This window comes from Saimiri boliviensis, chromosome 8, assembly GCF_048565385.1.
Source record: "Saimiri boliviensis isolate mSaiBol1 chromosome 8, mSaiBol1.pri, whole genome shotgun sequence".
NCBI lineage: Eukaryota > Metazoa > Chordata > Mammalia > Primates > Cebidae > Saimiri > Saimiri boliviensis.
The window spans coordinates 64,332,111-64,359,673 of record NC_133456.1 but is presented as its reverse complement, the minus strand read 5'-3'; the positions used below and the strand labels follow the sequence as shown (position 1 = coordinate 64,359,673).

Sequence of the window (27,563 nt, the reverse complement as noted above, 5' to 3'; positions counted from 1 at the left end):
TTACAAAGGGGATCTTCTTGCTGTGCAATAAGCCACCTGCATGTCTGTCTACTCCTTCAAAAGAGGATGCCATCCACCACATTTCAGTTGTCCCTTCTGTAGGCTTTGCTAGAGAACATACTTACTCAGTATTTATTGTGTAAATGAGCTTTACCTGACCTAGACCTTTGTTTGGCAAAATGAAAACTAAGTAGCATTTGTGGGTAGAGAAGTTTCCATGCAGTAAGAATGAGATGAACGGAAGGAAATAAAGACAAGGTGAGAAGAACGAAGGGGAAAAAAGGAAGAAGAGGAAGATGCCAAGAAAGATGTGTAAGGGAAAAAAGTACAGCTTGTCACAGCTATTTAGCAAGGAAAAGCCTGTGGCTATGATGCCATCTTTTCCTAAGAAACAGAAACGGACCAGTGTCTCTATTTTCAGCATATGGTGCCAGAATATTTCATACAGTTTTCACATGTTAAAATTCTTTTATAAAAATAACATTAATATATGTTTACTACCAAAATTTTCATAGTATTTCAATTTCTGTTTCTGCACAGAGCCTACAGTGGCCCCATCTCATGTCTCTGCAAATAGCCTGTCTTCCTCAGAAATTGAGGTTTCATGGAACACCATTCCTTGGAAGTTGAGCAATGGACATTTACTGGGCTATGAGGTAATTTCTTTTCAAATTAAATTGTGTATCTATGTTACCATGCTACTTTGTCTCCTTGCATTTAAAATCCTTAACAATGACATCTTATTTGAAGTCTGTCTTTAGCTGAAATTTTTTTTATCAACACACTGTTTTATTTGATGTTCAACATATACTGAATTTAACCAGTTGAATTAAAATAACATTAGTTGGAGTAGAAAAGGAACAAAAAAAGAATATGAAACAAAATCATGTATCATGTGAGCCTAATATTTTAGACAAGTTGACTAAAAAATAAGAGTGAGATTGAACTGCAGTATTAAATTCATAGAGTATTTTTGTAAACAGGAAATCACTGTCCTCCAGCTCTTTGTCTTACTTTCTTGGTGTCTTTGTTGCCCTGTGGGGTTCTTTCATAGGCTCTAGAGAAGTCAGCTGTCTGTAACATAATTTGAGACATCAAAGACCTCTCTGTTTAGTGAAATAAGATGAAACATCTAAAAGAGAGGATAATGTAAGACCAAATATAATGAAGGTCTGACCGGGTCACCCAAACAGGAAATATTTGAGTTGTCAAGAAGGATGGAACATCTTGGAAGTCTTTATAAGAGTAATAAGGTTTAACAGGCCTTTCAAGAGAAAGTAAGTAAAGGTGGAGAAAGTGGAAAACATTCCAGATTGAGCATGGCATGTTGGAAAAGCAGAGGCATAGAGGCCCCACCTAGAGAAGGCTCCTGTTTGGAAAGGTGACTACAAATAGGCACAGAAGGACCTGGTCACAGGTGGCTTTAAAGGCTAACAAGAATCCCTTGGACTGGGTCCCATTTTTAGTAGTGAGCAGTTAGAAGAAACTAGGAGCAGTGGAGCTGAGAACTGGCAAGATAAATAAAATTCTAAGATTTTGCCAACAATGACATTGTGGGATTCATAGTTGTGGTTTCATCCCACCCACAGCTGTCTTCTTATGAAGCTTCCCTTCAAGCTTCCGTCAGGAAGCTTGTAACTCCTGAATCAGTGGCAGGCTTACACGGGCAGGTTTGCATCACAGGGCCACGTGCCCCTCCACTTGTCAACACACCTTCAAATGAGGGCTCCAGGGTGGCCTCTTGATCAGGTGTAAATGCTCTGTGAACTGTGAAGCCTAGCAAGTCAGATTCTTGTTTGAGATATTTAAATAAATAACGAGTTTATAGTTAATGAGTGTAATGCAGTAGTGTGTCAGATTTAGGACTCAGTTCAAACTTCCAAAACTAAGGCCATAGACAGGCAGGACAAAGTTAATCTGCAGAGATAGATACACTCCCATGCAACCCTAAAGAATGGTCAAGACAAGGACCCATCCAACCTTCAAGAGGGCAGAATAAGCCAGGTGTGGTAGCTTGCGCCTATAATCCCAGCACTTTGGAAGGCAAACACAGAAGGATCCCTTTAGCCCAGGGGTTCAAGGCCAGTCTGGGCAACTTAGTGAGACTTCATCTCTACAAAAAATACAAAAATTAAGCAGGCATGTTGGCACATGCCTGTAGTCCTAGCTACTTGGGAGGCTGAGATGGCTGAATTGCTTGAGCCCTGGAGGTCAAGGCTTCAGTGAGCCCTCATCATGCCATTGCACTCTGGCCTGGGTGACAGAGTGAGATTCTGTCTCAAAAAAAGTAGGAACAGCCAGAATAAAATAGCTCTTTGACAGTCATTCGGTTATCAAATGACTTGGCTTTATTATTTTTCATAATGTTACCTTGAGGTTCTTTTTAATAAATTCTTTTCATAATTGAAGTTCCTTGAGAGAGTTTCTGTTCCTTGTAACCGAACAAGCATTGACTTGAATTAATACTAACAAATTAAGAAAAGAAAGGATAGGGAATAGAGCAATGAGGTTCAAAGTATAGACTCTGAACCCCCTACAGCAGAATTACCTGAAGGGATTATTAAAATTGAGTTCCCACAACTCTCCTAGGACCCATTCAAACCAAACATTTAGGACTAAGTCTTGTTTGTATATATTTTTAGTAAGTGTCTGTAAGGAAACATCTTTCTACACACTTAAACATAATAAACACTGGTCTTGATACACAGAAGTCTGATCAGAGATAGAATAGTCCAGACTTAAGGAAGAGAGAGGGATTATGAAGAAGTAAAACACCACATAAATAGAGGAGAACAACTTGAACAGCATCTTAAAGGAAGCCAAGAACAGCTGGATGAAAGATTTCATTTAATTCCATCACAATGGATGGAAGCAGTGAAAGATGATGGGGAGCCAACAGTATCTCCCTCATGGTTAGATAACTGGCAGTGGCAGTGGCAATGAGGTGAAGGTACGTGAGCTGGAAGGAGCACAGTTGTAAGGGAGTGTGACTCTGTGGCTAGTCCCACAGCAAATCCCAATTTCTACCACTTACCCTCTGTGTTGGGAAAGTTACATAAACTCTGTGAGCCTCATTTTCCTTACCCAAGAATGAGGACACTAATAGGCCTAATCTCGTTATGATATTGGGAGGCTAGGATAAGATTAGTTATATAATGAGCTCATAATTTTTGGCTCATAATAAATAGTAGGTGTGAGCCAGTACTCAGAATAATTTTTGAGATATTAATGTATCTGTTTCTCCCCAGTAAATGTTCTGTAGCAAATAATTGACTGTAAGCTACCTTAACTCAAGGGATTATGCCAAAAGCTATCAGAAGGAGTTGCCTGCGGGACACTTCCCTTGCTTGCTTTGTTTCAAAAGTTCAGGCCGTTAGGGAGATTGTTCCACGTTTTTCGGAGGGTTAGAGAAGAGAAATTGCAACTGAGGAAAACATAGAAGAGAAATTTCTAATGATGTTGGAAGAAATAAATGTCTGAAGCTTACAAAGCCTCCTAGGACCTACATATTCCTAAGGCAGTGCCCAGGTTGATGGCAAGGCTGTAAAAGTGAAAGACTGTGTTTCCCACATCCAGCAGTGATTTCCCACTCACCAAACATGGCCCCCGGCTGCTAGAATTAAAGGGCTCAAATCAAGTGCAATAATAAGTAATCTTGGGAGCTTTGGGAAGGGAGCCCCAGGAATGATCATGGCTGAATCTCCCATTGACTGAGAGGGATATGGGATTCAATGCTAGATCATATTTATTTAAAGAATGTAGATGAACACATATGGCACTCCTCAGATGGGAGACTGACGTACACACTCACCATGAACAACTTTGTCCTTTACAGACACTGTGACAGGATCACAATTCTTGACCTGGTCTTAACTTGTAAAATTAAGAAAAATAAATGAAGAATATTTATTTGTATTTATGTGTAAACTTAATATGTATTTATGTGGTGTTTTACTTAAGAAAAATAAATGGAAGAATATACATGAATGACTTGTGGGATTCCAAGCAGAACAAGAGTGCTGGCAGTCGGTGGTGGTTGCTGGATGGCTTAGGGGCAGGTAGATGTTGATTTTTTAATAGTCATGTACTACATAATAACATTTCAGTGTAAGACAGATCACATATACAACAGTAGTCCTGTAAGATTATGATACTGTGTTTTTACTGTACCTTTACTATGTTTAGGTATGTTTGAATACACAAAAATGTACCAGTGTTAACAGTTGGCTACAGTATTCAGTACAGTCACATGCTGTACATGTTTATAGCCTAGGAGCACTAGGCTGCACCATCTAGCTTAATTGTGTAGTAGATTATACCAGGCAGGTTTGCACACTTGTACTCTCTGATGTTCACACAGTGCCACAACCGTCTCATGATACATCTCTCGGAACACATCTCTGTCATTATGACACATAACTATAAATTTAAGTTGATAAGGAGTCATCCAGATAAGGATGTTTTATAAGAAAGTAGAATTACACCATTATTGGTCATGCCAGGTTAGAGAGTTTAACTGAAAGATAGAAAATTTTAAAATCCCTATGGAGCCATCATAGTGATCAGTTGAGTCTACACCATTTTAGAATTAGACAAACCTGTGTTTAGACCTACTAGGTTGAATATAAACTCTACAAGTGACAAGGAACTTGGCTTTTTTGTTCCCCAATCTATAAGTACCTGGAGCAGTATCTGACATCTAGGAGGCATGCAAAAAATATATGTTGATTGAATAAATGCAGTTTGGCCTCTGCTACCCTGTTGCTGTATGCCCTTGAGCAAGTTGTTAAAGCTCTCCAAGGCTCAGTTAAATTAGAGATATAACTTGCAGCATTGTTTGCAAATTAAATGAGATAAAGCAGCAGTTGTCAAAATGGCCCAAAGAGACTTAACGGGTTTCACTTTTCTCTGTTTTAAATATTTGGCTTTGGGATGAGATTTTACTGAAGAAAAAAAAAAAAAAACGGGGAAGTAATATATAGTAATACAGCATAGTCCCAGTATGGGACCCAGTGGCCACCGTTTCTAATGCGTGCTGATGTTGCCATCAAAGTGGGACACAGAAAGATGAGAAGAGCTATGGGAAAATGGGGCTTTCTTGAAATTAATTACAGGTTGAAATGCACTGCTGCCTGCCTGTTTGTGTAAAGAGTAGCAAATAGAATGTCCAAATGTAGCATGAATACAGTATTGAAAGGAAACAACGATTAAACATTTCTTCCCCAAATGCTTGATAAGTATAAAGCAAAAGGAAACAAGCTGAAAGAAGTACTAATTGGGAAAATCTTACAAAATAATTTATGTAATTATACCAAGATAAAAATATGTCTTTTCTTAGTTTCAGTGATGATTTAAAAATTAACCTTGGTGGGGAGAAGGACTTGGCAGCGTATTTAATTATCAGTCATGTGGCTAACTTTCTGGGTTGCAGTTTCCCCAATTTGGCTTTAAAATTGTTAATAGCTCCTGCCTTTCTCTCATCTCAGTGAGGGTTGATCATGTGCCATGTGGCATGCTGAGCACACATCATCATTAGCATCTAGACTAATTTTCTTTCTGATTTGACCAAGCAGTAGTTGAGAAGCTCATTTCCCTGGGCTCCAATTTATTTCATCAGCTAAGCCGTTTCACTCAGGCTCAGATCTTTTCTGCTGCCCTTTTGGGTAGGAACAAGAGATACAGACATGATGAAGAAAGGCAGAAGCTATTAAGTTCATGGATCCTGGGTGCCTGAGGAATGAAAGCTCCCACGTTCTAGTGCGGTATCTACAGTCCATTTCTTTAAAGTCTTTCTCTGTTTTGAAAAAAGCCAAATTTGGGAGAATGGTATTGATAAATGACTAAAACAAGTCTATACTTTCGAAAAGATACAGATTAGCATATTTTGGAGGAATCAATCAATTTTTTTTAAGTTTAACAGAACGTAACTAATGTGCCATAATAGAATGCCAGTCTTAAACTTCATTGGTGCCTTCTTCCAGCCTCCTGTTCCAAACAGCTGTACAGAATGTGTTTAGTTCCTAGTATCTTAGTTAGAATGAAAAAAGATGTAGGCCTGGTGTGGTGGCTCACACCTGTAATCCCAGCACTTCGGGAGGCCAAGGTGGGTGGATCACCAGAGGTCAGGAGTTCAAGACCAGTAGGGCCAACATGGTGAAGCCCTGTTTCTACTAAAAATACACAAATTAGTGGGGCATTGTGGTGGGCACCTGTAATCCTAGCTATTTGGGAGGCTGAGGCAGGAGAATTGCTTGAACCCAGGAGGTGGAGGTTGCAGTGAGCCGAGATCATGCCTCTGCTGCTTCAGCCTGGGCAACACAATGAGACTCTGTCTCAAAAAAAAAAAAAAAAAAAAAAATATCAAATATGTGAGTACTTTTTTTTTTTAACACTATGAAAATCTCGCTGGAATTAAAGATATATGCATTAGGTCTCATTGCCTGCAATTGGGCAAAGAATTCACTCTAGCACAAGTCAAATGCACATGGGAAAATAGGATACAGACAGTTGAGGCATACTGAAATAAATGTAAGACAGGCAAAAAAAAAAAATGCATTCAAGTGAATATAATGCAGACTTTTGAAGAGGGTCAAAGGGTTGGAGAGAGCAGTAGCCATAGCCTTTTGTGAGTGAAGATTGCCCAAATGGTGCTGTATTCTTTATTAGGCAAAGATAGTCCCTACCAAATAGTGGTTCAGCATTGGGGAATGCAAGGGAATAAATATCCCAGCCTCTGTCTCCTCCCACCCTCCCACCACCAGCATCCTATAAGCTACACCCAGCGAGAAGCCACAGGGCAAAGGAACCAGACCAATGATAGTTTATACCAGTCAGCTCTCCTAGGGGCTGAGAGCAGAATGAAGAAGAGTGGGAGACAAAACTGGATTTGTCTTCCTAAAAGACCTTTAATGCGTTTTTTACCTGCTTTCTATTTATTTAAATGTGTCTGGTTTAACTGCTAAATTAAAATATTTGTCTTTGAAAATCTATAAGTATGGACATAATTATTTTTGTCTATTAAAAGAGTACTTCTGATTTAATACCTACTCTTTAATGGCTGAAAATGCCATTTTAATAGATTATTTTTATAAACTACATTTCATTTTAAATTTAAATTAAGTGAAATCTCCGATGCAGTGTTATTAAGGACTCCACAATAGTAGCATTCTTTTTTTGGAAAAACCAAATTACTGAAAGTAATAGAGATACTTTTAATTCTGATATTTTTCAACTGTGTTTCTGTTTACTTACCCAAATGGAAATATATTGGTTTGTGAAATGGTTTTATGATTCTAAAGGAAAAAAAAAATTGTATCGTCTCATCAAGAAATTGGAGTTTTGATGTTTCATAGATAAATAGAATATTGGGACTTGAATACATAGCCTGCTGAATCTCTGCCTTAGGACTCGGGGAGGCATTTTTAAACTATGTTCAGGTTATTTAACAATTCCACGGCATTTAATTGTTAGTATGCACAGGCTTTGCTGTGGGCAGTAAAGCTATGTTGATAACCAAGAAAGACAAGCCCCTGCCTCAGGTGTGTGAATCCACCTTACCATCCTTCCCCTGCTCCTGTCTGCTGGGCAAGGAAATGAAGTTAATTCCTGTCCCACGTGCACATCCTCACTGGCAAACCAAGGTATAGTCACCCACGACTGCTCCAGAAGATAGTCTGCAACTCTCAGGTGTCTAGCAATGAAAAATGATTGAGAACCACAATTCAGCCTTAACAACCCTCTCCTCTGGAGTGAATTTGCCTTTTGTTTTTCTTACTCTAAACTCAGAGCGAATTTATAATATGAAAATTGCTGGATTTCTTCAGTTCCGGAAATTTCTCTGCCTTTTTCCCTTTGAACATTGCTCTTTCCTCAGTCTCTCCTTCTGAAACTCCAGTTAGAATTTTTCATTTTACCCTCAGTGTCTCTTAACTTTGCTTTCATAATGTGTATTTCTTTATATAGGCTCTGTTCTGGGTTAATTAGTTCCCTTTTTCACCATAAGTCTTCAGCTTAATTCTGTCACTGATTTTATTTAATAATTGTATATTTTGGGTCTAAGAGTCCTGTGTTTTATTTTTCAAATCTGTCTGGTCTTTTTTTTTTTTTTTCAAATCTTCTGTCATTGCATGGTAGATTCAGTTTCTTCTTTAATAAATCTAGACGTTTTAAAGAGAGTTATTTTAAAATTTGTTTCAGATTAGCGTATTCCAGCTTGCCTTCCCCCGTCGGGTCTGCTGACGTTTCCTTGCTAGCAGGGTTTCTCATATGGTTTGCAATGTTTTTCTCTCTGCTTACCTTTTGTAGATGCTACCTTCATGTTCTGTCAACCTTATATTCACTCTTTTCTCAATTACATTTCCACATTTTGTTCCTTCACCCTAGACGCTTTTTCTTCTCCATCCTTGTGCTGTAGTTGTGCCTACAAAATCCAAATTAGCATAGAGATAGTCTTTTCTTTCACTTATAGCACTTTGACTACTTAAATCCAAAACACAACTGAGAAGAAAAATGGGATTATTATCTTTTATATTTCTTTCTTGACTTTTCCACCTTTTAAAAAAATGATCTGTACTTAATATAAACATTTTTGAGCCAAATTTTATAGAACATAGTAATACTTATAGAAAATTGGCAATATTAATGATAACAGTTTGTTTCTATGTTTTAGTTATATGAATATTTGTCCTTCATTCTCCCACTTATAATGTCATAGTCTGGTCATACTCAGCCCTTGGCTCTGTTTGGATTTATCTGTTTCATGTATTTCTTTCTTCACTACTTTTCTCCTTGTAGAGTCCCGTTTCTCTATTGTCACTGCTGTTGACACACAGCCTAATGCAGCACCTAGCAAATAGTAGGTCTTTAGTAAATATCTGATTAATCAATCAGTGCCCATTTTAATGAAAATCACTTAATGGGAAGGGCAGAATTTTGTTAAGCCTTCACATGTTTGGGGTCTTCTGCCCACCAGGTGCGGTACTGGAATAGTGGTGGAAAGGAGGAATCATCCAGTAAAGTGAAAGTGGCAGGAAATGAGACATCAGCCAGACTACGGGGCCTGAAGAGCAACCTGGCCTATTACACAGCTGTCCGGGCTTACAACAGTGCTGGTGCTGGGCCCTTTAGTGCCACAGTTAATGCAACCACCAAGAAAACGCGTAAGTATACGCTGATTTCTTTGAATGACAAAAAAAAATAGTTTGCATTAAAAATGATAGCCTTCTATGTTGTTCGAAATGGACAACCCAAGTCATTAATCTCACCAGATTATCTAAACCTAACTCCAAAACCTTAATACTCAGGGCCACATATACCCTTGTCTTCATGATTTCCCTAAATCTTTAGGTAGAGACTCCCTGTGAAAATGAATGTGCACTTTTGAAAAAAAAACCTTAGTTTGCAGTGTTAGGTTAAATCTATCCCCTTTTCTTTTAAAATATGATAAGCTTAGTTGGATTTACTTTCATGTATTTTTAGTTTCACAAAGCTTGAGGATTTCTGATAAGCATGAATAAGTTAAAGTTAATGCTGAAGAATCAGTTGTGATTTTTTCCTTCTTTACCTTTCTTTTCTACGTCATTCAAAAAAAATGGCAATGTGCATTAAATGGTTATCAGCAGAAGATGAAGAAGATGATGGTCCATGTGAACGTACTGATACTTTAAAAAATCTAACCAGAGTTGTCAGTGTTGCTTTCAAAGCTGAATTTTTGTTAGCTGTATATTCACAGGTAAATTCTCCAGCTCCAATTATGAGTTACTATTAAATTAATCTACAAGAAAGTCAATGATTTACAATGTGGAATGTTCCACACATATTTCACTTAATCTAATAGCATAGTATACATTTAATCATTGTGTTGTATAGGTACTTACTCACAATGCAAGTGTTTGAGTTACCATTGTCATTGCCCTCATCATAGCTAATGGTGATTGAAAACACTAAGTAATTTATGCTCATTCGCCATTTAATCCTCATAACTACCCCCACAAGGTAGGTGCTCTTATTATCTCTATTCTGAAGGTGATGAAAGCATGGCTTGAAGGGATTAGGTAATTTACAAGCAGTGACACTTTTACTTGCAGAAAATTGTTTTCTTAATTTATTTTCATATTTCTTTCTCTCTCTCTTTTTTTTTTTTTTTTTGTTGTTGTTGTTGTTGTTGAGACAGAGTCTCACTGTGTCATCCAGGCTGGAGTACAGTGGTACAATCTCAGCTCACTGCAACCTCCACCTCCTAGATTCAAGCGATTCTCCTGCCTCAGCCTCTCAAGTAGCTGGGACTACAGGCATGTGCCACCACGCCCAGTTAACTTTTCTAGTTTTTAGTAGAGACAGGGTTTCACCTTGTTGGCCAGGATGGTCTTGATCTCTTGACTTTGTGATCCGCCTGCCTCGGCTTCCCAAAATGCTGGTTTATAGGCGTGAGCCACCAAGCCCAGCCTCAAATTTCATAATTGAATAAAAATATTTGCTTAACTATCTTTTGGTAAGAATAAGATAGTTTTTATGCTTGGTTGCTAATTTCACTGATGCATTTCTGTTTCCATATATCATTTCCATTGTTTTTGAAAACATACTTTTTTTGTCTAAAATTGCAAAGAACTCCAATAATATGCAATTGAATATGATTGGCTAGTGATTTTTATGGTTAACTTAAAGTAATGTAAGATGTAATTCTACTATTTGTGATATTAATTAACCGGTGTAGATCTTATTAGAGAGGTTTGTGTGTTGATCTTTTGATTATCTATAGAAAAAAGAGTGTGGCTAACAATTGGCTAGTACAGTGAGCATTGCGGAGCCCAAGTTTAGCAACGAACCATTTGATTTTCTATAGCAAGACCTATTTGTAAGCAACCAACTAATGCACCAATTTAACATGGTCCTTATCTAACTATTAGGGGAAGTCTGATCTATCTCTTTTTCATACCACTTAGTTGCTATTAGACCAAGGAGCACATGGGTTTGGAAATACAGAAACAAAATTCTGTATTTACAACTTTTTGCCGAATATGTTTGGTTGTCTCAATAATTCTTACTGAATTAATATGGTCTAAATATACATCATTATTTATATATTCTAAACACAGCATCAATCAAAAGTTCTGATTGCAAAAATATATGCAAACAAGTTTATCTGGCTTTTTTCTCTGACTTAATAATGATGTGATTACTTGCTAGGAAATTATGATTTTAAAAGATAGTATAACATCATAGTGGAATCAGTAAAGAACTTAGTGAATTGATAAGACAGAAGGAAGAGATTGATTGGAAATCAATAGAAATGTCATGATAACCTACAATGAATGAATTAAAATTTTAAAAAGAACCAAAATTGCTTTATAATTTATAGATAGCATATAAATACCCAATCTAAAGTAGAAATTTGCACATAACACTGATGATGATAATTATGATTGACACTTACTGAGCAATTTCCATGGTTCTAAGTGATTTTCATGTACTGATTCTTAATTCCCAAAGCATTATCATGACATGAAGGTATTAGTATGCTTACTTTAGAGAGGAGGAAGCTGAGGCATATGGAGGTCATATAACTGTACTCAGATTGCAGAGTAAATAATAGGATGGGCAACCAAATCCATAGTTTTAAACACTATGGTTTCCTCTCTTTCAGCCATATTGTTAGAATTACATCACTCATTTAATATTTTTATTTATTGTGATTTTGCTCTATGCTTAGGAACTGGGTAAGATGATCACAGGTGGTCATAGCTTCTATGAATGACCATGAATGAATTCCCATGACGCTTAAGCTTATGGGAATTCTAGCAACTAAATGAAATCTCTCAAAAACAATGCTCTGCTATTGCCACAGTTCAATTGGAATCTTTAGGTTGATCTGTAGATGCTATTACAGACAATTTCCTATGTTGGGTGGGAAATTCATATAGATCATTAAAAATCCCCAATCATCCTAAAATGGCATGTAAAGAACATATGTTAATTTTTAAGTTTTATGTTAATAATTTTTAAATATGTACCAAAATTACAAGTAAAACAGAATCTCTTAAAGCGATTAATAGTATTGTTACTGGTAGCTCTTAATAGTCATCCTAAGCTTTGACATGGTTTAACTGCAAATCCTATTTAAAAATTTTGGTAAGGCTCTTGTGATTAGAACTATGAAGAGAATTATTCCTCTGCCTTGAGCATAAAGAGCTAAAATAACACTTTTGATTACTTGCTTGCTATCTCTCTTCCCCTATGGATTCTAAATTTTACAGGGAAAGAGTCCTTCTGTGTCTTATTTACCCAGCCACAGTGCCCAGCATCAAGCCAGCACGTAAGAGCAGCATATTAAGTATTGAATGGATGAATGAAACCTAAAAAAGCAAGTTGAACCTCAAATGTACTTCCTCTTGACTGCACATTGTGAATTCAAAACATGCTGCAGTCTTTTGCCATCTCACCTAAAATTTGCGAGTTTCATGTACTCATCATTATGGAATTTTGTATGCACGGCTTTAAATCAGTACAGATTTTAGATGGCATTTCTGATTAATGTAAAATAACACAAGGATTCTCAAGTTAAGTACTGTAGCTTCCATTAAACACTTAATTTTTGATATCTAAATACTTGTGTTTTTTTAAAAGCATTTTTAAGTTAAACACTAATTCGCCTCTTTAAGTAATCTAAGATGGGTTTCTGTCACTTGCCAACGAAAGAGAGTGAACTCTTAATAGCATTTTCCATCTCAAGGGACTGATGAGGAAAATTTTCAGATGGCTTAAAAATGATAAGATGTGTTAGTTTCTAAAAAGAAACAGTGAGAATTTATGTGCAGAGTTTGCAAGAAATAATCTGTAGGATAAATATTCTGCTTTGCATCATCAAAAAGTCAAGTGATAATTCTGACATTCAGTATGAATGGATACAGACATTCAAACAACACCCACCAGAATCACGTAGTAAGATCTCAAATGGAATAAAACTGAATTCTTGGTTGCTCCTTCCAGCCCATTTAAATCCTCTCTCTTCTGTAATAGTCCCCATTTCCGTAAATTTCACTCCATTGTTTCAGTTTCTCAAGCCAAAAATCTCAGTCACCCTCTAGTGTTTTTCTTTCATACCCTTAACTAAATCTTACTTCTAGATTTATCAAGAATTTATCACTTCCAGCCAGGCATGGGAGCTCACCCCTGTAATCCCAACACTTTCGGAGGCCAAGGTGGAAAGATTGCTTGAGCCCAGGAGTTTGAGACCAGCCTAGGCAACATAGTGACACTCTGTCTCACTATGCTGAATCAGAGAAAAATATAAGAAAATAACTGGATGTGGTGGCATGTGCCTGTAGTCCCAGCTACTTGGGAGGCTGAGGTGGGAGGATTGCTTGAGCCTGGGAGATCAGAGCTACAGTGAACTATGATTGTGCCACTGCAGTTCAGTGTGAGCAACAGAGTCTCAAAAACAAAACAAACAAACATATACCACGTCTTACACTGTTGCCACACCAAGGCAAGCTGCCTCCAGCTCTCTCCTGTAGATCAGGGCAATGTCCTCTCACTGTTCATCCTGTTTTTGCCTTTGCCTTGACATCCTGATAATGTCACCCCCCCCACCCCTCGTTCAGAACCTTTTTGTTGCTTCCCATTCCCACTACAGATAAATGCTAAATCCTTAAAATGCCCAACGAGGCCTTATGCAATCCATTCCCTAATCTCTGCTCTGACTCATTTCCTATTATTTTCCACCTTGCTCATTACACTTTACTTCAGGACCTCTGCATGCACTGTTTCCTGTATCTCGAAAGCTCTTCCTCCAAATACTCACAAAACACACTAGCCCATTTCTTCCAGGTCATCACTCGGATAGCACCTGGTTGCAACCCGACTACATACAGCTCCACCATTCCTGACACCCTCCTCTCCTTCCCTGCTTTATCCTTGTGCATAGTCTCAGAGCTACCCCATGTACAGTATCTCGTACTCATTACATCATTGTCTCCCTGTCCTACCTTAGCCGCAGCATCAGCTCCTTCAGGGCAGAGCTTTGGCCTGGTTTGATCATTGCTCTGTCCCCAGAGCTCTACTCCAGTGTTTCATAGTCAGTCCCAATAAGTATTTGTTGAACAATGACTCTCTCCATCGCTGTCTCTGCTCCATAGCAGCATCACTCTAACCAAGTTCTCTCTTTGTGGTAGAAAGATTGCCACCAGCATCTCAAAAGGACTGTTGTCTCTCGGCCAAAAACACTGGGAAAGGTGGGCAGCTTCTTTCTGGTTTTTGTACTCGGAACTAAGTAGGCTTCTCATTGATTTATTTTGGATGAACAACCAATTGTTGTTTCCAGTTGTGAGAAAAACTGGCCTGGCCTGGCCTGGAACATATGCCCAGACTCCCTTGGAATAAGGGTACTCTTTTTATGTCTTCACTGATTATTGTATGTGTGAGTACACTTGGAGAAATAGAGGAATACCGAATGATACAATCACTTTTGTATTTTAGTTTTTGCTTTTCTAAATGAAATGCTCATCCATGTAAGTGGAGCCAAAATCAGTTACTTGAATTCAAAGAAATCAAGTAGGTGTGCCTTTTGAAAAAATACATTTTTTTATTTTTTTGTTTGTTTTTAAATTTTTGTGGGTACATTGTAGGTATAGATATTTATGGGGTACGTGATATGCTTTGATACAGATATGCAATGTGAAATAAGCACATCATGAAGAATGGAGTATCCATCCCCTCAAACATTTAGCGATTGAATTGCAAACAACATAATTACACTCTTTATTTTAAAATGTACAGTACAGTTATTATTGACTATTGCCACCCTGTTATGCTATCAAATAGTAGGTCTTATTTATTCTTTCTATTTTTTTGTCCCCATTAATCTCCACTTACCACCCCCACCCCACCCCAAACCCATTACTACCCTTCCCAGCCCCTGGTAATCATCCTTCTACTCTCTATTTCTGTAAGTTCAACTGTTGTGACTTTTATTTTATTATTTTTTATTTTATTTTATATTTTTGCTTAGGTTAGTGGGGTACAGGTGGTGTTTGGTTACATGAGTAAGTTCTTATCACCAAGCGATATACACTGCACCCTATTTGTTGCCTCTTATTCCTCAACCCCTCCAAACCTTCCCCCAGGTCCCCAAAGTCCATTGTACCGTTCTTATGCCTTTGCATAGTCATAGCTTAGCTCCCACATATCAGTGAGAACATACGCTGCTTGGTTTTCCATTGCTGAGTTACTTCATTTAGAATAATAGTCTGAAGTTTCATCCAGGGCACTGCAAATGCCATTAATTCATTCCTTTTTATGGCTGAGTAATATTCCATCATCTGTATATGCCACAGTTTCTTTATTCACTTGTTGATTGATGGACATTCGGGTTGGTTCCACCATTTTGCAACTGCAAATTGTGCTGCTATAAACATGTGTGTGCAAATATCTCTTTCATATAATGACATATTTTCTTCTGGGTAGATACCCAGTAATGGGATTGCTGATCAAATGGTAGTTCTCCTTTTTTCATCAAAGAATCTCCACACTGTTTTCCATAGTGGTTGTACTAGTTTACATTCCCACATCAGTGTAGAAGTGTTCCCTGATCACTGCATCCACGCCAACATCTACTGTTTTTTGATTTTTTGTTGATGGCCATTCTTGCAATGGTATTGCATTGTGGTTTTGATTTGTATTTCCCTGATCATTAGTGATGTTGAGTATTTTTTCGTATATTTGTTGGCCATTTGTATATTTTATTTAGAGAATTGTCTGTTCATGTCCTTTGTCCACTTTTGTATGGGATTGTTTGTTTGTTTGTTTGTTTGTTTCTGCTGCTAATTTGCTTGAGTTTGTTGTAAATTCTGGATGTTAGTCCTTTGTCAGATGAAGAGACTGTGAAGATTTTTTCCCACTCTGTAGGTTGTCTGTTTATTCTGCTGAATGTTCCTTTTCCTGTGCAAAATTCTTTAGTTGAATGAAGCCCTAGCTATTTATCTTTGTTTTTGTTGCATTTGCTTTTGGGTTCTTGGTCATGAAATTCTTGCCTAAGCTAATGTCTAGAAGGGTTGTTGCAATGTTATCTTCTAGAATTTTTATAGTTTCAGGTCTTAGATTTAAGTCCTTAATCCATCTTGAGTTGATTTTTGCATAAGGTGAGAGATAAGGATACAGTTTCATTCTCCTACCTGTGGCTAGCCAATTATCCCAGCACCATTTGTTGAAAAAGTGGTCCTTCCCCACTTTATGTTTTTGTTTTCTTTGTCAAAGATCACTTGGCTTTAAGTATTTGTGTTTATTTCCAGGTTCTCTATACTGTTCCCTTGGTCTATGTGCCTATTTTTGTACCAATACCAAGCTGTTTTGGTGACTATAGCCTTATAGTATAGTTTGAAATCAGGTAATGTGATGCTTCTAGATTCGTTCTTTTTGCTTAGTCTTGCTTTGGCTATGCAGGCTCTTTTTTGTTTCCATATGAATTTTAGAATTATTTTTTCTAATTTTGTGAAGAATATGGTGATATTTTGATGGGAATTGCACTCAATTTGTAGATTGCTTTCAGCAGTATGATCATTTTTACAATATTGATTGTAACCATCCATGAGCATGGAATGTGTTTCCATTTGTTTGTGTCATCTGTGATTTCTTTCAGCAGCATTTTGTAGTTTTCCTTGTAGAGGTCTTTCACCTTCTTGGTTATATATACTCCTAAATGGTTTTGTTGTTGTTGTTGTTGTTGTTTTGTTTTTTTTTAATTCAGCTACTGTAAAAGGGGTTGAGTTCTTGATTTGATTCTCTGCTTGGTTGCTATTGGTGTATAGAAGAAATACTGATTTGTGTATATTAATCTTGTATCTAAAAACTTTGCTGAATTATTTTATTAGTTCTGGGAGCTTTCTGGAGGACTTTTTAGGGTTTTCGAGGTAAATGATCATATCATCAGCAAACAGTGACAGTTTGACTTCCTCTTTACCAATTTGGATGCCCTTTATTTCTTTTTCTTGTCTGCTTGCTCTGGCTAGGACTTTCAATACTAAGTTGAAGAGGAGTGGTGAGAGTGGGCATCTTTGTCTTGTTCCAGTTCTCAGAGGGAATACTTACAACGTTTCACCATTCAATATAATTGGCTGTGGGTTTGTCATAGGTGGCTTTTATTACATTAAGGTATGTCCCTTGTATGCCAATTCTCCTGAGAGTTTTAATCATAAAGCAATGCTGGATTTTGTCAAATGCTTTTTCTGCATCTACTGAGATGATCATGTGATTTGTGTTTTTAATTTTGATTATGTGGTGTATCACATTTATTGACCTGGATATGTTAAACCATCCCTGCATCCCTGGTGTGAAACCCACTTGATCATGGTGGATTATTTTTTTGATATGTTATTGGATTCTGTTAGCTAGTATTTTGTTAAGGATGTTAGCATCCATGTTTATCAGGGATATTGGTCTGTAGTTTTCTTTTTCAGTTATGTCCTTTCCTGGTTTTCATATTAGGATGATGCTGACTTCATAGAATCAATTAGGGAGGGTTTCCTCTTTATCTTGTGGAATAGTATCAACAGGATTGGTACCAGTTCTTTGAATGTCTGGTAGAATTCTGCTGTGAATCTGTGTGGTCCTGGACTTTTTTAGTTGGTCATTTTTTAATTACCATTACAATCTAAATAATTGTTATTGGTCTGTTCAGAGTATCTAATTCTTCCTGATTTAAGCTAGGAGGGTTGTATCTTTCCAGGAATTTACCCATCTCTTCTAGGTTTTCTATGTTGTGTCAGTAAAGGGGTTCATAGTTGCCTTGAATGATCTTTTGTATTTTTGTGGTGTCTTTTGCAATATCTTCCATATCATTTCTTAGTGAGGTTATTTGGATTTTCTCTCTTTCCGTGATTAATCTTGCCAGTGGTCTGTCAATTTTATTTATCTTTTTGAAGAACTAGATTTTTGTTTCATTTATCTTTTGTATTTTTTGTTTGTTTAAATTTATTTAGTTCTGCTCTGATCTTGATTTTTCCTTTCTTCTGCTGCATTTGGCTTTGGTTTGTTCTTGTTTCTCTAGTTCCTTGAGGTGTGATCTTAGATTGTCAGTTTGTGCTCTTTAAGTCTTTTTTATGGAGGTGTTTAGGGCTATGAACTTTCCTCTTAGCATTGCCTTTGCTGTATCCCAGAGGTTTTTGTAGGTTGTGTCACTATTAATGTTCAGTTTGAGGAATTTTTAAATTTCCATCTTGATTTCATTTTTGACCCAATGATCACTCAGGAGCAGGTTACTTTTCATGTATTTGTATGGTTTTAAAGGTTCCTTTTGGAGTCTGTTTCCAGTTTTATTCCACTGTGGTCTGAGAGAGTGCATAATATAATTTCAATTTTCTTAAATTTATTAAAGTTCATTTTGTGACCTATTATTTGATCTATCTTGGAGAAAGTTCTATTCATTGTCGAATAGAATGTGTATTTTGTGGTTGTTGGATGGAATGTTCTATATATAAGTGTTAAGTCCATTTGTTCCAAGGTATAGTTTACATCCATTGATTCTTTGTTAACTTTCTGTCTTGATGGCCTGTCTAGTGCTGTCAGTGGAGTATTGAAGGCCTCCACTGTTACTGTGTTGCTGTCCATCTCATTTCTTGGGTCTAGTAGTAATTGTTTTATAAATTTGGGACATCCAGTGTTAGGTGCATATATGTTTAGGATTGTGATATTTTCCTGTTGGACAAGGCCTTTTACCATTATATAATGTCCCTCTTAGTCTTTTTAAACTGCAGTTGCATTAAAGTTTGTTTTGTTTGATATAAGAATAGCTACTCCTGCTTGCTTTTCATTCCCATTTGCATGAAATGCTTTTTTCCTGCCCTTTACTTTAAGTTCATGTGAGTATTTATGTATTAGGTGTGTCTCTTGAAGGCAGCAGATAGTTGGTTGGTGAATTCTTATCCATTCTGTAATTCTGTATCTTTTAAGTAGAACATTTAGGCCATTTACATTCAACATTAGTATTGAGGTGTGAGGTACTATTTCATTCATCTTGCTATTTGTTGCCTGTGTGCCTTCTTTTTTTTTTAAATTGTATTTTTGTTTTATAGATCCTGTGAGATTTATGCTTTAAAGAGGTTCTCTTTTGATGTATTTCCAGGATTTGTTTCAAGATTTAGAGTTCCTTTTAGCAGTGTATGTTTATTTGTTTGTTTGTTTTAAGATGGAGTCTCACTCCAGTGAGACTGGAGCTTCCCTGATTTTTCTGGTGCTTCCCTGATTTGCTTAATAACTAACCTACTGAATTCTTTTTTCTGGTAAGTCAGAAATTTCTTCTTGATTTGGATCCATTGCTGGTGAGCTTGTGTGATTTTTTTTTTTTTTTTGGTGGTATTAAAGAACCTTGTCTTGTCATATTACCAGAGTTGGTTTCTGGTTTCTTCTCATTTGTGTAGGCTCTCTCAGAGGGAAAGTCTAGGGCTGAAGGCTGTTGTTCAGATTCTTTTGTCTCACCGTGTGTTCTCTTGATATAATACTTGCCTCATTTTCCTATGGGTGTGACTTTGTGAAAACCAACCTGTAGTGATTGTTATCTCTCTTCTGGGTCTAGTCGCCCAGCATGTCTACCAGCTCAGGCTGGTACTGGGAATTGTCTGCATAGCATAGAGTCCTGTGATGTAAACCATTTTAAACTGAGTTTATAGCACAAGATACCAGCACTTGTTCCAGTGGAGGTGGCAGCACTGTGAAATAGACTCTGTGAGGGTTCTTGGCTTTGGTGGTTTAGTGCTCTATTTTTGTGCTAGTTGGCCTCCTGCTGCAAGGTGGTGCTTTGTAGACAGCATCAGCTATGGTAATATGGAGAGGAACCATTGGTGGGCAGGGCCCTAGGACTCCCAAGAGTATATGCCCTTTGTGTTCAGTTACCAGGGTGGGTAGGAAAGGACCACAGGTTGGGGCAGGACTAGGTGTGTCTGAGCTCAGACTCTCCTGGGGCAGGTCCTTCTGTGGCTGCTATGGGGAATAGGAATGAGGTTCCCAGGTCAATGGAGTTATGCACCTAGGAGGATTATGGCTGCCTCTGCTGAGTCATTTGGGTTATATGGGAAGTAGAGGAAAGCCAGTAGTCACAGGCCTCATGCAGCTCCCACACAATCCAAAGGTCCAGTCTCACTTCCACCATGTCCCCACTGACAGCACCAAGTCTGTTTTCAAGCAGTGGACAGGCAGGGATGAGAAGTTTCCCCAGGCTACTTACCTCCCAGCTGGGGAAGAAAGAGGCCCTAATTCTTCCCCAACCTATGAAATCTGCACACCAAATTAACTCCCTCTCTCAAGTTCTGGCCAGAAGGCTTCTCAACCAGTTCAAATTGTTACAAAGCTCAGCTGGAGATTTCCTTCTCCTTGTGGTGTTTTGGCCATGCCTCTGCCCACCCTCCTGAAGGATCCTTGTGATGCCAGGGAGAAATGGCCTGCTTGGGGACCCAGCTAACTCACAGAGCCACTTCCACTGCTTTCTCTACCCTTGTATTTTGCTCAGCTCTCTAAAGTAACTCAGCTCTCAGCTCCAGGTAAGGTCAGAATCTTCTTGCATAAACTTGACCTCAGTTTCCCCAGTGGGGGGTTGTGTTTGGGGGTGGAGGACCTCTCCCACTTCCACAGTTTGAGCACTCAGAATATTTGGGGTGTCTCCTGGGTCTTGCAGGAGCAATCCGCTTCCTTCAGAGGGTCTTTGGGTCCTCTTGGGTTTCCTGTTTTATTCCTCCAGTCATTTTGGAGCTAAAATGCACAGTGCAAGCCTCCACACATTGCTCTGTCTGTCTGAGTCAGAGCTGCAGTCTAGCCCTGCCTCCCGTTTACTATGATCAGTTCCAAGTAGGTGTGTCTCAAGGAAGTGAAAAGGAAATGTGAATAAGGCAAGCACTTTAAGAATGAGTCGGAGTATTTCAGAGGATTTTTATTAAATGACTAATCCTACCTCAAACAATAATTTAGAAGTAATAAAATTTTCATATATATACTTAATTGTATAATTGTCCGGTCTAGATTTTGGCTCAGGGTACACATTATTGCACAGTTTCCCAAATTTCATCTGTGATCCACCTAGTTTTCCATTTCTTTCACCCTTTCCTGTTAATGTTTACCTACTATTTTTTCTTAAAAATTGACCTACTATTTTTAGATACATTTTTATCTGAGAAATGGAGAACCAGTATCATTGCCGTAAATAAATGTTAACCAAATAAGAAGTTTAATAATACAGTGAAAAAATTAATAATACAATTTAATAATACAAATAATAAGTTTAATAAGTACAATGAAAACAGTCCACCCTCCTTTTTAAATGCTAAGAACATTTTCTTGCCTATAGAAATCTCCAAGCCCACTCCCTCTTTGTTTATGATGTTAGTATGGAGGGGATATTAAAGACCTGCTAGACCTCAGTCTAACATTTTCTTCAAGCCATGGGAAGATTAAAAGGGAATTTTTCTGCAGGTGACCAAATGCTATTTGTTGGCTTTTCTGTGCATCACATTCCACAGTGCATGTGACCTAATCATGTTTCTATATGACGTACCAAATATCACGCATATGATAATGGAATACAAGCCCGTTAATGTGCATTCCTTAGATTTAAGAGGTTTTTTTCCTTGTCTGTGTGCTTCAGCACAGTTATTCCTGGATTTGTAAATTCTGAAGAAAGAAAACAAAGATAACAATATAATTTTAAACTTTACCGTACTCAAACAGGAAGTTTCTGCCAATACAGAATCAGGTAAAATCTCTAAGTAAATGTGTAAAACTTAGGAACTTTGTTTTGTAAGAGCCTCGACACTTTTTTGAAAATCTGCCTCTCTTGCCCGTGACCAAGATCTAGACCAAGAGTGTCCAACCCACAGCCGGCGGGCCACGTGTGGCTCAGGACGACTTTCAATGCAGCCCAACACATATTCGTAAACTTTCTTAAAACACTGAGATTATTTTGTGATTTTTTTTTTAAAGCTCATCAGCTACTGTTAGTGTTAGTGCATTTTATGTGCAGCACCAAACAGCTCTTCTTCTTCTGTTGTGAGCCAGGGAAGCCAAAAGATTGGACACCCCTGCTCTAGACAATTGATGCAAAGGAGAACTTTTGATCAAGGAAGTTCCCAGACACTGAAACCAAAAATCAAAGAAAGACCTTGCCTGGCCTTGTAGGTTGGGATTCAGATGAGTTAAAAGGTAGATGTTTTGGTTGTGTTTTAAAACATTGTGTCATTTCTTTTGATAAGAAATTAGATCTGTTTATAGTAGTTTTCAGTGATTCCAAAACAACTGTTTCTTATTTTTGGTGAGGCAGGGAGGGCACAGAATTGGCATTTGCTTTTGATTACATGATTGTGGCACAATGCCACATGTTTAAGCAACTTAGTTACAAATGTTAATAGTCATCTCAAGTGAAGTCTAAGTGCAAAGTGTAACTTTTAGCTACTGGTTACAACAACTTTTTTTTTTTCTTTTTTTTTTTTTTATTGCATTTTAGGTTTTGGGGTACATGTGATAAACATGCAAGATTGTTGCATAGGTACACACATGGCAGTGTGCTTTGCTGCCTTCCGTCCCCTCACCTGTATCTGTCATTTCTCCCCATGCTATCTCTTCCCACCTCCCCACCCCCCTGCCCCTCCCCCATTTCCCCCCAACGGACCCCAGTGTGTAGTGCTCCCCTCCCTGTGTCCATGTGTTCTCATTGTTCAACACCCACCTATGAGCGAGAATATACAGTGTTTGATTTTCTGCTCTTGTGTCAGTTTGCTGAGAATGATGGTTTCCAGGTTCATCCATGTCCCTACAAAGGACGTGAACTCATCGTTTTTGATGGCTGCATAATATTCCATGGTGTATATGTACCACATTTTCCCTATCCAGTCTATCATCAGTGGGCATTTGGGTTGGTTCCAGGTCCTTGCTATTGTGAACAGTGCTGCTATGAACATTCGTGTGCATGTGTCCTTATAGTAGAATGATGGAACACATTCATTGTAGAAAATCTGGGGAAAAAAATTATAGAGAAAAAAATCACTCATAATACTTTCACTCAGAAATATCATGATTAATACTATTTTTGTTTCATTCCAGACTTCGATTCTCTGAAAGTTTCTCTTATAGAGTGGAGGTTATGCTGTGTATTTGGTTACCTGTATACTGTATCATAACTGCCCATGGATGATATTCCATTGTGATGAACACCACAATTTAGCCATGTTCCTGTAGATAAACATGCCTTATATTCCCAGCTTCCCGGCTTCATCTAATCTTGGTTATATGATAGTAATCACTTGTTTTCAGTCAAGTGTCTGCAGAATAAGTAAGATCTATGAAGCTGATGTTGAGGAGTCTGAAACTCAAGTGCACAGAGGATCACGATGGGTGCTTAAGGAACAACCATAATAAAAACCTCTAGAGAGAAAGTTATTTTGTTACATAACACTTAAAATTACTTAACTAATTACATCTATCCTATTGATTAGTGTTGTGATATAAATCTAGTGATAAGTCACCAGTTTACTAGAATTAATTTTTACCAGTTTTTTTTTTTTAACTTTAACATGCTGACAGCAGTAGAAATTGACAGGAAAAACCTGTAGGATATGAATGTTGACAAAAGATTTCCAAAAAATTTCAAAATGTAGACTATTAATTTAGGTCCACTAAAATTTGGAACTCAGTCAGCCTGTTCTGGGTTCCACTTCTACGCAGATTCAAATACAAAAAGTAAAATTAGGAGTCCCAGAAGTTCAACTGTCTCCTGCTCATTCCTGCTTCATTACTTGACTCCTTACCTTTACAAAAGTTCATTGTGTTGTTTCAAAGCTAACTAAACTACTGGTTAATAGCTATATCAGATCAGGCTAGTCCAGACTAAGGTACCCCAAACCCCTAAACCTCAGTGGCCTAAAGCTATACTTTTTTTTTTCAATTCATACTATATGTTCATCATGAGTGAGATTCAGATCTGATCCATTCTGTCTTCACTCCTGAACCTAGAATAATGGGGGAGCCAATCTCTGAGACATGTCAATCTCATAGCAGAGAGAAAAGAGAGAAAAGCAAACCATGCTCTTCAGTGATTTTTTATAGCTGCCACTTGGAGGTGGCTTATTTCCCTTTTGCCCACATTCCATTGGTTGAAGCAAGTTCTGCGGTGAAGTCCTATGTCTATGGGATGCCAATGAGGAGAATTATGTCTGCCTACACGCAATAGACCGCCTACACAAGTTCCATAGCTAAGGCCGACACAGTGAGAGTTCGGCAGAGAGGCATAATCCTCTCAAGGGGCACAGGGTTTAAACCAAGCTAGTTTGAATCCACATACTACTTCTTACTAGTTGTATATCTTAGCAAGCTTTTTTAAACTTTTGATTATAGTAAAGTACACGTAACATAAAATTTACCAAACTAACCATTTTAAAACAAACAATTCAATAGTGTTAAGTATTTTACATTTCTGTGCAATCGATCTCTAGAACCCTTTTCATCTTGCAGAACTGGAACTTTATATTCATTAAGCAATTCTCCATTTCCCCTCTACCAGCTTCTGGCAACCAACTTTTTATTTTCTATCGCTAGGAAATTTTGACTATTCTGAATATCTCAAATAAGTAGAATTATGAAGTATTTATCATTGGGTATCTGGCTTATTTCACTTAGCATAATGTCCACAAGGTTCATCCATCTTATAACATATGTCAAAATTTTATGTTTTTAAGGCCGAATAATATTCAATTATAGGTAAATACCTCATTCTGTTCATCCGTCCATCTTTTGATGGACAGTTGGGTTGCTTCCACATTTGGCTATTGTGAATAATGCTGTCATAAACATGATTATGCAATCTTTTTAAATTTTAACTCTCTGGGTCCAGATGATATATGTACAGAAATGGGCATTATTATAATGCAATGTAATGAGAATTAAGTAAATGATATTAAAGCACATTCTGCAATGCCTAACACATTGTAGATGTTTACTAAGTATTAGTTACTAATAATAACAGCATTTTGAATATGAGTGAAAGTATATCTAGTCCAAAGGTTTCCCAAATGGTGTTACTCTTACCAGTGGTGGTAAGAGATGATTATAAGGTCATTTGTGAACATTTTTAAAATTTAAAATTTTTGACTGCAGCATTAAATTCATTTATTTTAGAGAATGCCCCAAAATGTAACTAGCATATCAAGCTAATTATTGTGTGAATATTATTGAAATGAAGCTAAAATAGATGTTTAATATTTCTTAAACCAAGTTTTTAAATAACAAAATGTGACAAAAATGATACATTACTATCTGACACTTAGGAAACAATAGTATGATTCAAAAAGAATAAAATTATACCCTCTTATTTCTTCTTTCTTTTCCTTTTTGTCATTTCAAAAAGTATTCATTTCAGGCTGAACACATTCAGCTCCCTGTATTGTGGCTCGTGTGAGATAAACCCCAGTGTTCTATTTGCAGCTGTATCTCCCTCAAGGCTAATGTTGGCATAGGTGATTTAACCAAAATTACTCAAACTTTCTGTAACCTCCAAACACACACGTTTTGTTAGAACAAACCCTGCTGTGGTATATCTCAGCTTCACCAAACCAGGCCTGTCCCTTTATACTGCTGTTAGGCCACAGGGAATCACTGGCTTTGGAAAATGTTCTAAAAATTGTACGTTCATATTATTTGAGTAACCAGAACATGGTCATTAGTATTTCAACCCTAAGCAGCTCCTACAATTTTTTTGTTGTTGTTATTAGAGCATTGCAGCTCAGACAGTCTTAGCTGGTCTGAACTCATTGTGAATACCCACATCACTGAATTTTAAAGGCAACGCAGAATAGTGGTAAAAGAGACAATAAGAAAAAGAAATCTGCAGAGAATGAATGCAATCTTGTTTGGTGTCATTAGACTCATAAATGTATTTGAGTTTTTCCTATCTGTAAGTTCAGCTGTATTTCCCATATGGCATGAGTCAACGATGTTTAGAAATTTCTCTGGATAGCCAATCTCTTAGATCATTTTTTCCATTACAAATTCAGTTAGCCAAATCACATTCTGTAGTTAAATCTATAAATACAACTTATTTCAACACGGAGGGCAATTGTGATGCTGTCGATGAATGAATAATATGATGTTCGTTGTTGTTATTGACAAGAAACTGATTTTTCCAGTGCACTGTGTTGCTGTTGACAAATGCTATCATTCATCCTCTAACACCCTCACCCCTTAGCATGAGTTTACAATGCAGTGTTCATGAAAAAGAACTAAATTATGAATCTAAGTTTAGAAACCTCAGAGAGTTTTATTAATCCTCTAATGGGATTATCATTAACTTTTTAGTGTTTTGCCTTATTTTTCTCAAAAATTGATTTAAGCCTGAAAAACAAAGACTTTAAAATATAGCTTCTCTTGCAATTTTTTTGTGTGTAGAGCCATTACTCCATGGGAACAAATCTAAGTAATTCTGATTTTTTATTGTCTCACATATTGCCCATCTTATCATACAAGGCTGGCTCCAGCATCACGTACACTTCATTTCACACAGCTGTAATCTGCTCATTTGGCAATTTCTCCCAGCCTCTGTATGCGTCAAAATAGGTCCCGCCACCTTCCTTTTTAGTCTTATCAACAAGCAGCCCTCTAGTGGTAGATAAAGGAATTTCCTTATCTCTACTAATCCACATGTTTTCAAGGAGATAGAAGCGTAGTAAGTTTGTGAAATGCCCTAAATTATACGATGAATATGATAAAATAGATTATCTCATACATTAATTGAAATGCCTTGTTTTTGGCCTTTTATTTTAGATTCAGGGATACATGTGCAAGTTACATGGATAAATTATATGTCACAGGGGTTTGGTGTATGAATGAAATGCCTTTCTAAAGAAAAAGAAAATTTATATACTCTGTTATTTTTTCTGATTTCGTCTGTTACACCACGTATTACCAAAGGCATCTCGCTCTAATTCCATTAGCTTCCTCTAATAGCCATCGTCTCCTCCTTGTAAAATATCAATTGTACTTCAGTCTGTTTTAATTTCTCATTTTGCTCTTCAAGCTCCCAGTCAGCCACCAGGAAATGTTGTTTGGAATGCCACAGACACTAAAGTGTTACTTAATTGGGAGCAAGTTAAAGCCATGGAGAATGAGTCGGAAGTAACAGGATATAAAGTAAGTTTTCTCATTTGCAATGCTTCATTTTCCTACTTTTGGCTGTACTTTTCAAGAGAAGCTAGGTATAAGTGAGTTGTTCTAAATGTTGATGATATGGTTTCTGTAATCTAATTTTGACAAAGATACCAAGCTTTTCATAAAATGGGTAATTTTTCAAAATATCTTCTTAAATATAGTTTCAAGTGAAAGAATTCTGCTCAAGTGGGAATTCTGGACACAATGTTTCTGAATTGTGTGTTAGTTTGCAACTATTGGTGGTTACTACTTAAGAAACAACTAAAAATAATTGGCTCTGATTTTACGGTCAGGCATTCAAATTTCATACACTATGGCCCTGCCTTACCTCTCCAGCCTCAGAAATGTGCAACTCAGCTGAGCTCTTCCATAGGAGATTTCACTCTTCCCCAGCCTCC

General features: G+C 37.4%; 1 protein-coding gene across 5 annotated transcripts in view; it reads left to right on the top strand.

Moving 5' to 3' along the window:
- Window positions 1-27,563, top strand: part of CNTN3 (contactin 3) — a 335,565-nt gene that overhangs the window by 303,717 nt on the left and 4,285 nt on the right. For all 5 annotated transcript variants that reach the window (XM_039477684.2, XM_074404562.1, XM_074404559.1 and 2 more), the window contains 3 exons: window positions 541-656; window positions 8,972-9,158; window positions 27,035-27,147. In XM_039477684.2, coding sequence (XP_039333618.2) covers window positions 541-656; window positions 8,972-9,158; window positions 27,035-27,147 — 416 coding nt within the window. The remainder of the gene's footprint in view (window positions 1-540; window positions 657-8,971; window positions 9,159-27,034; window positions 27,148-27,563) is intronic.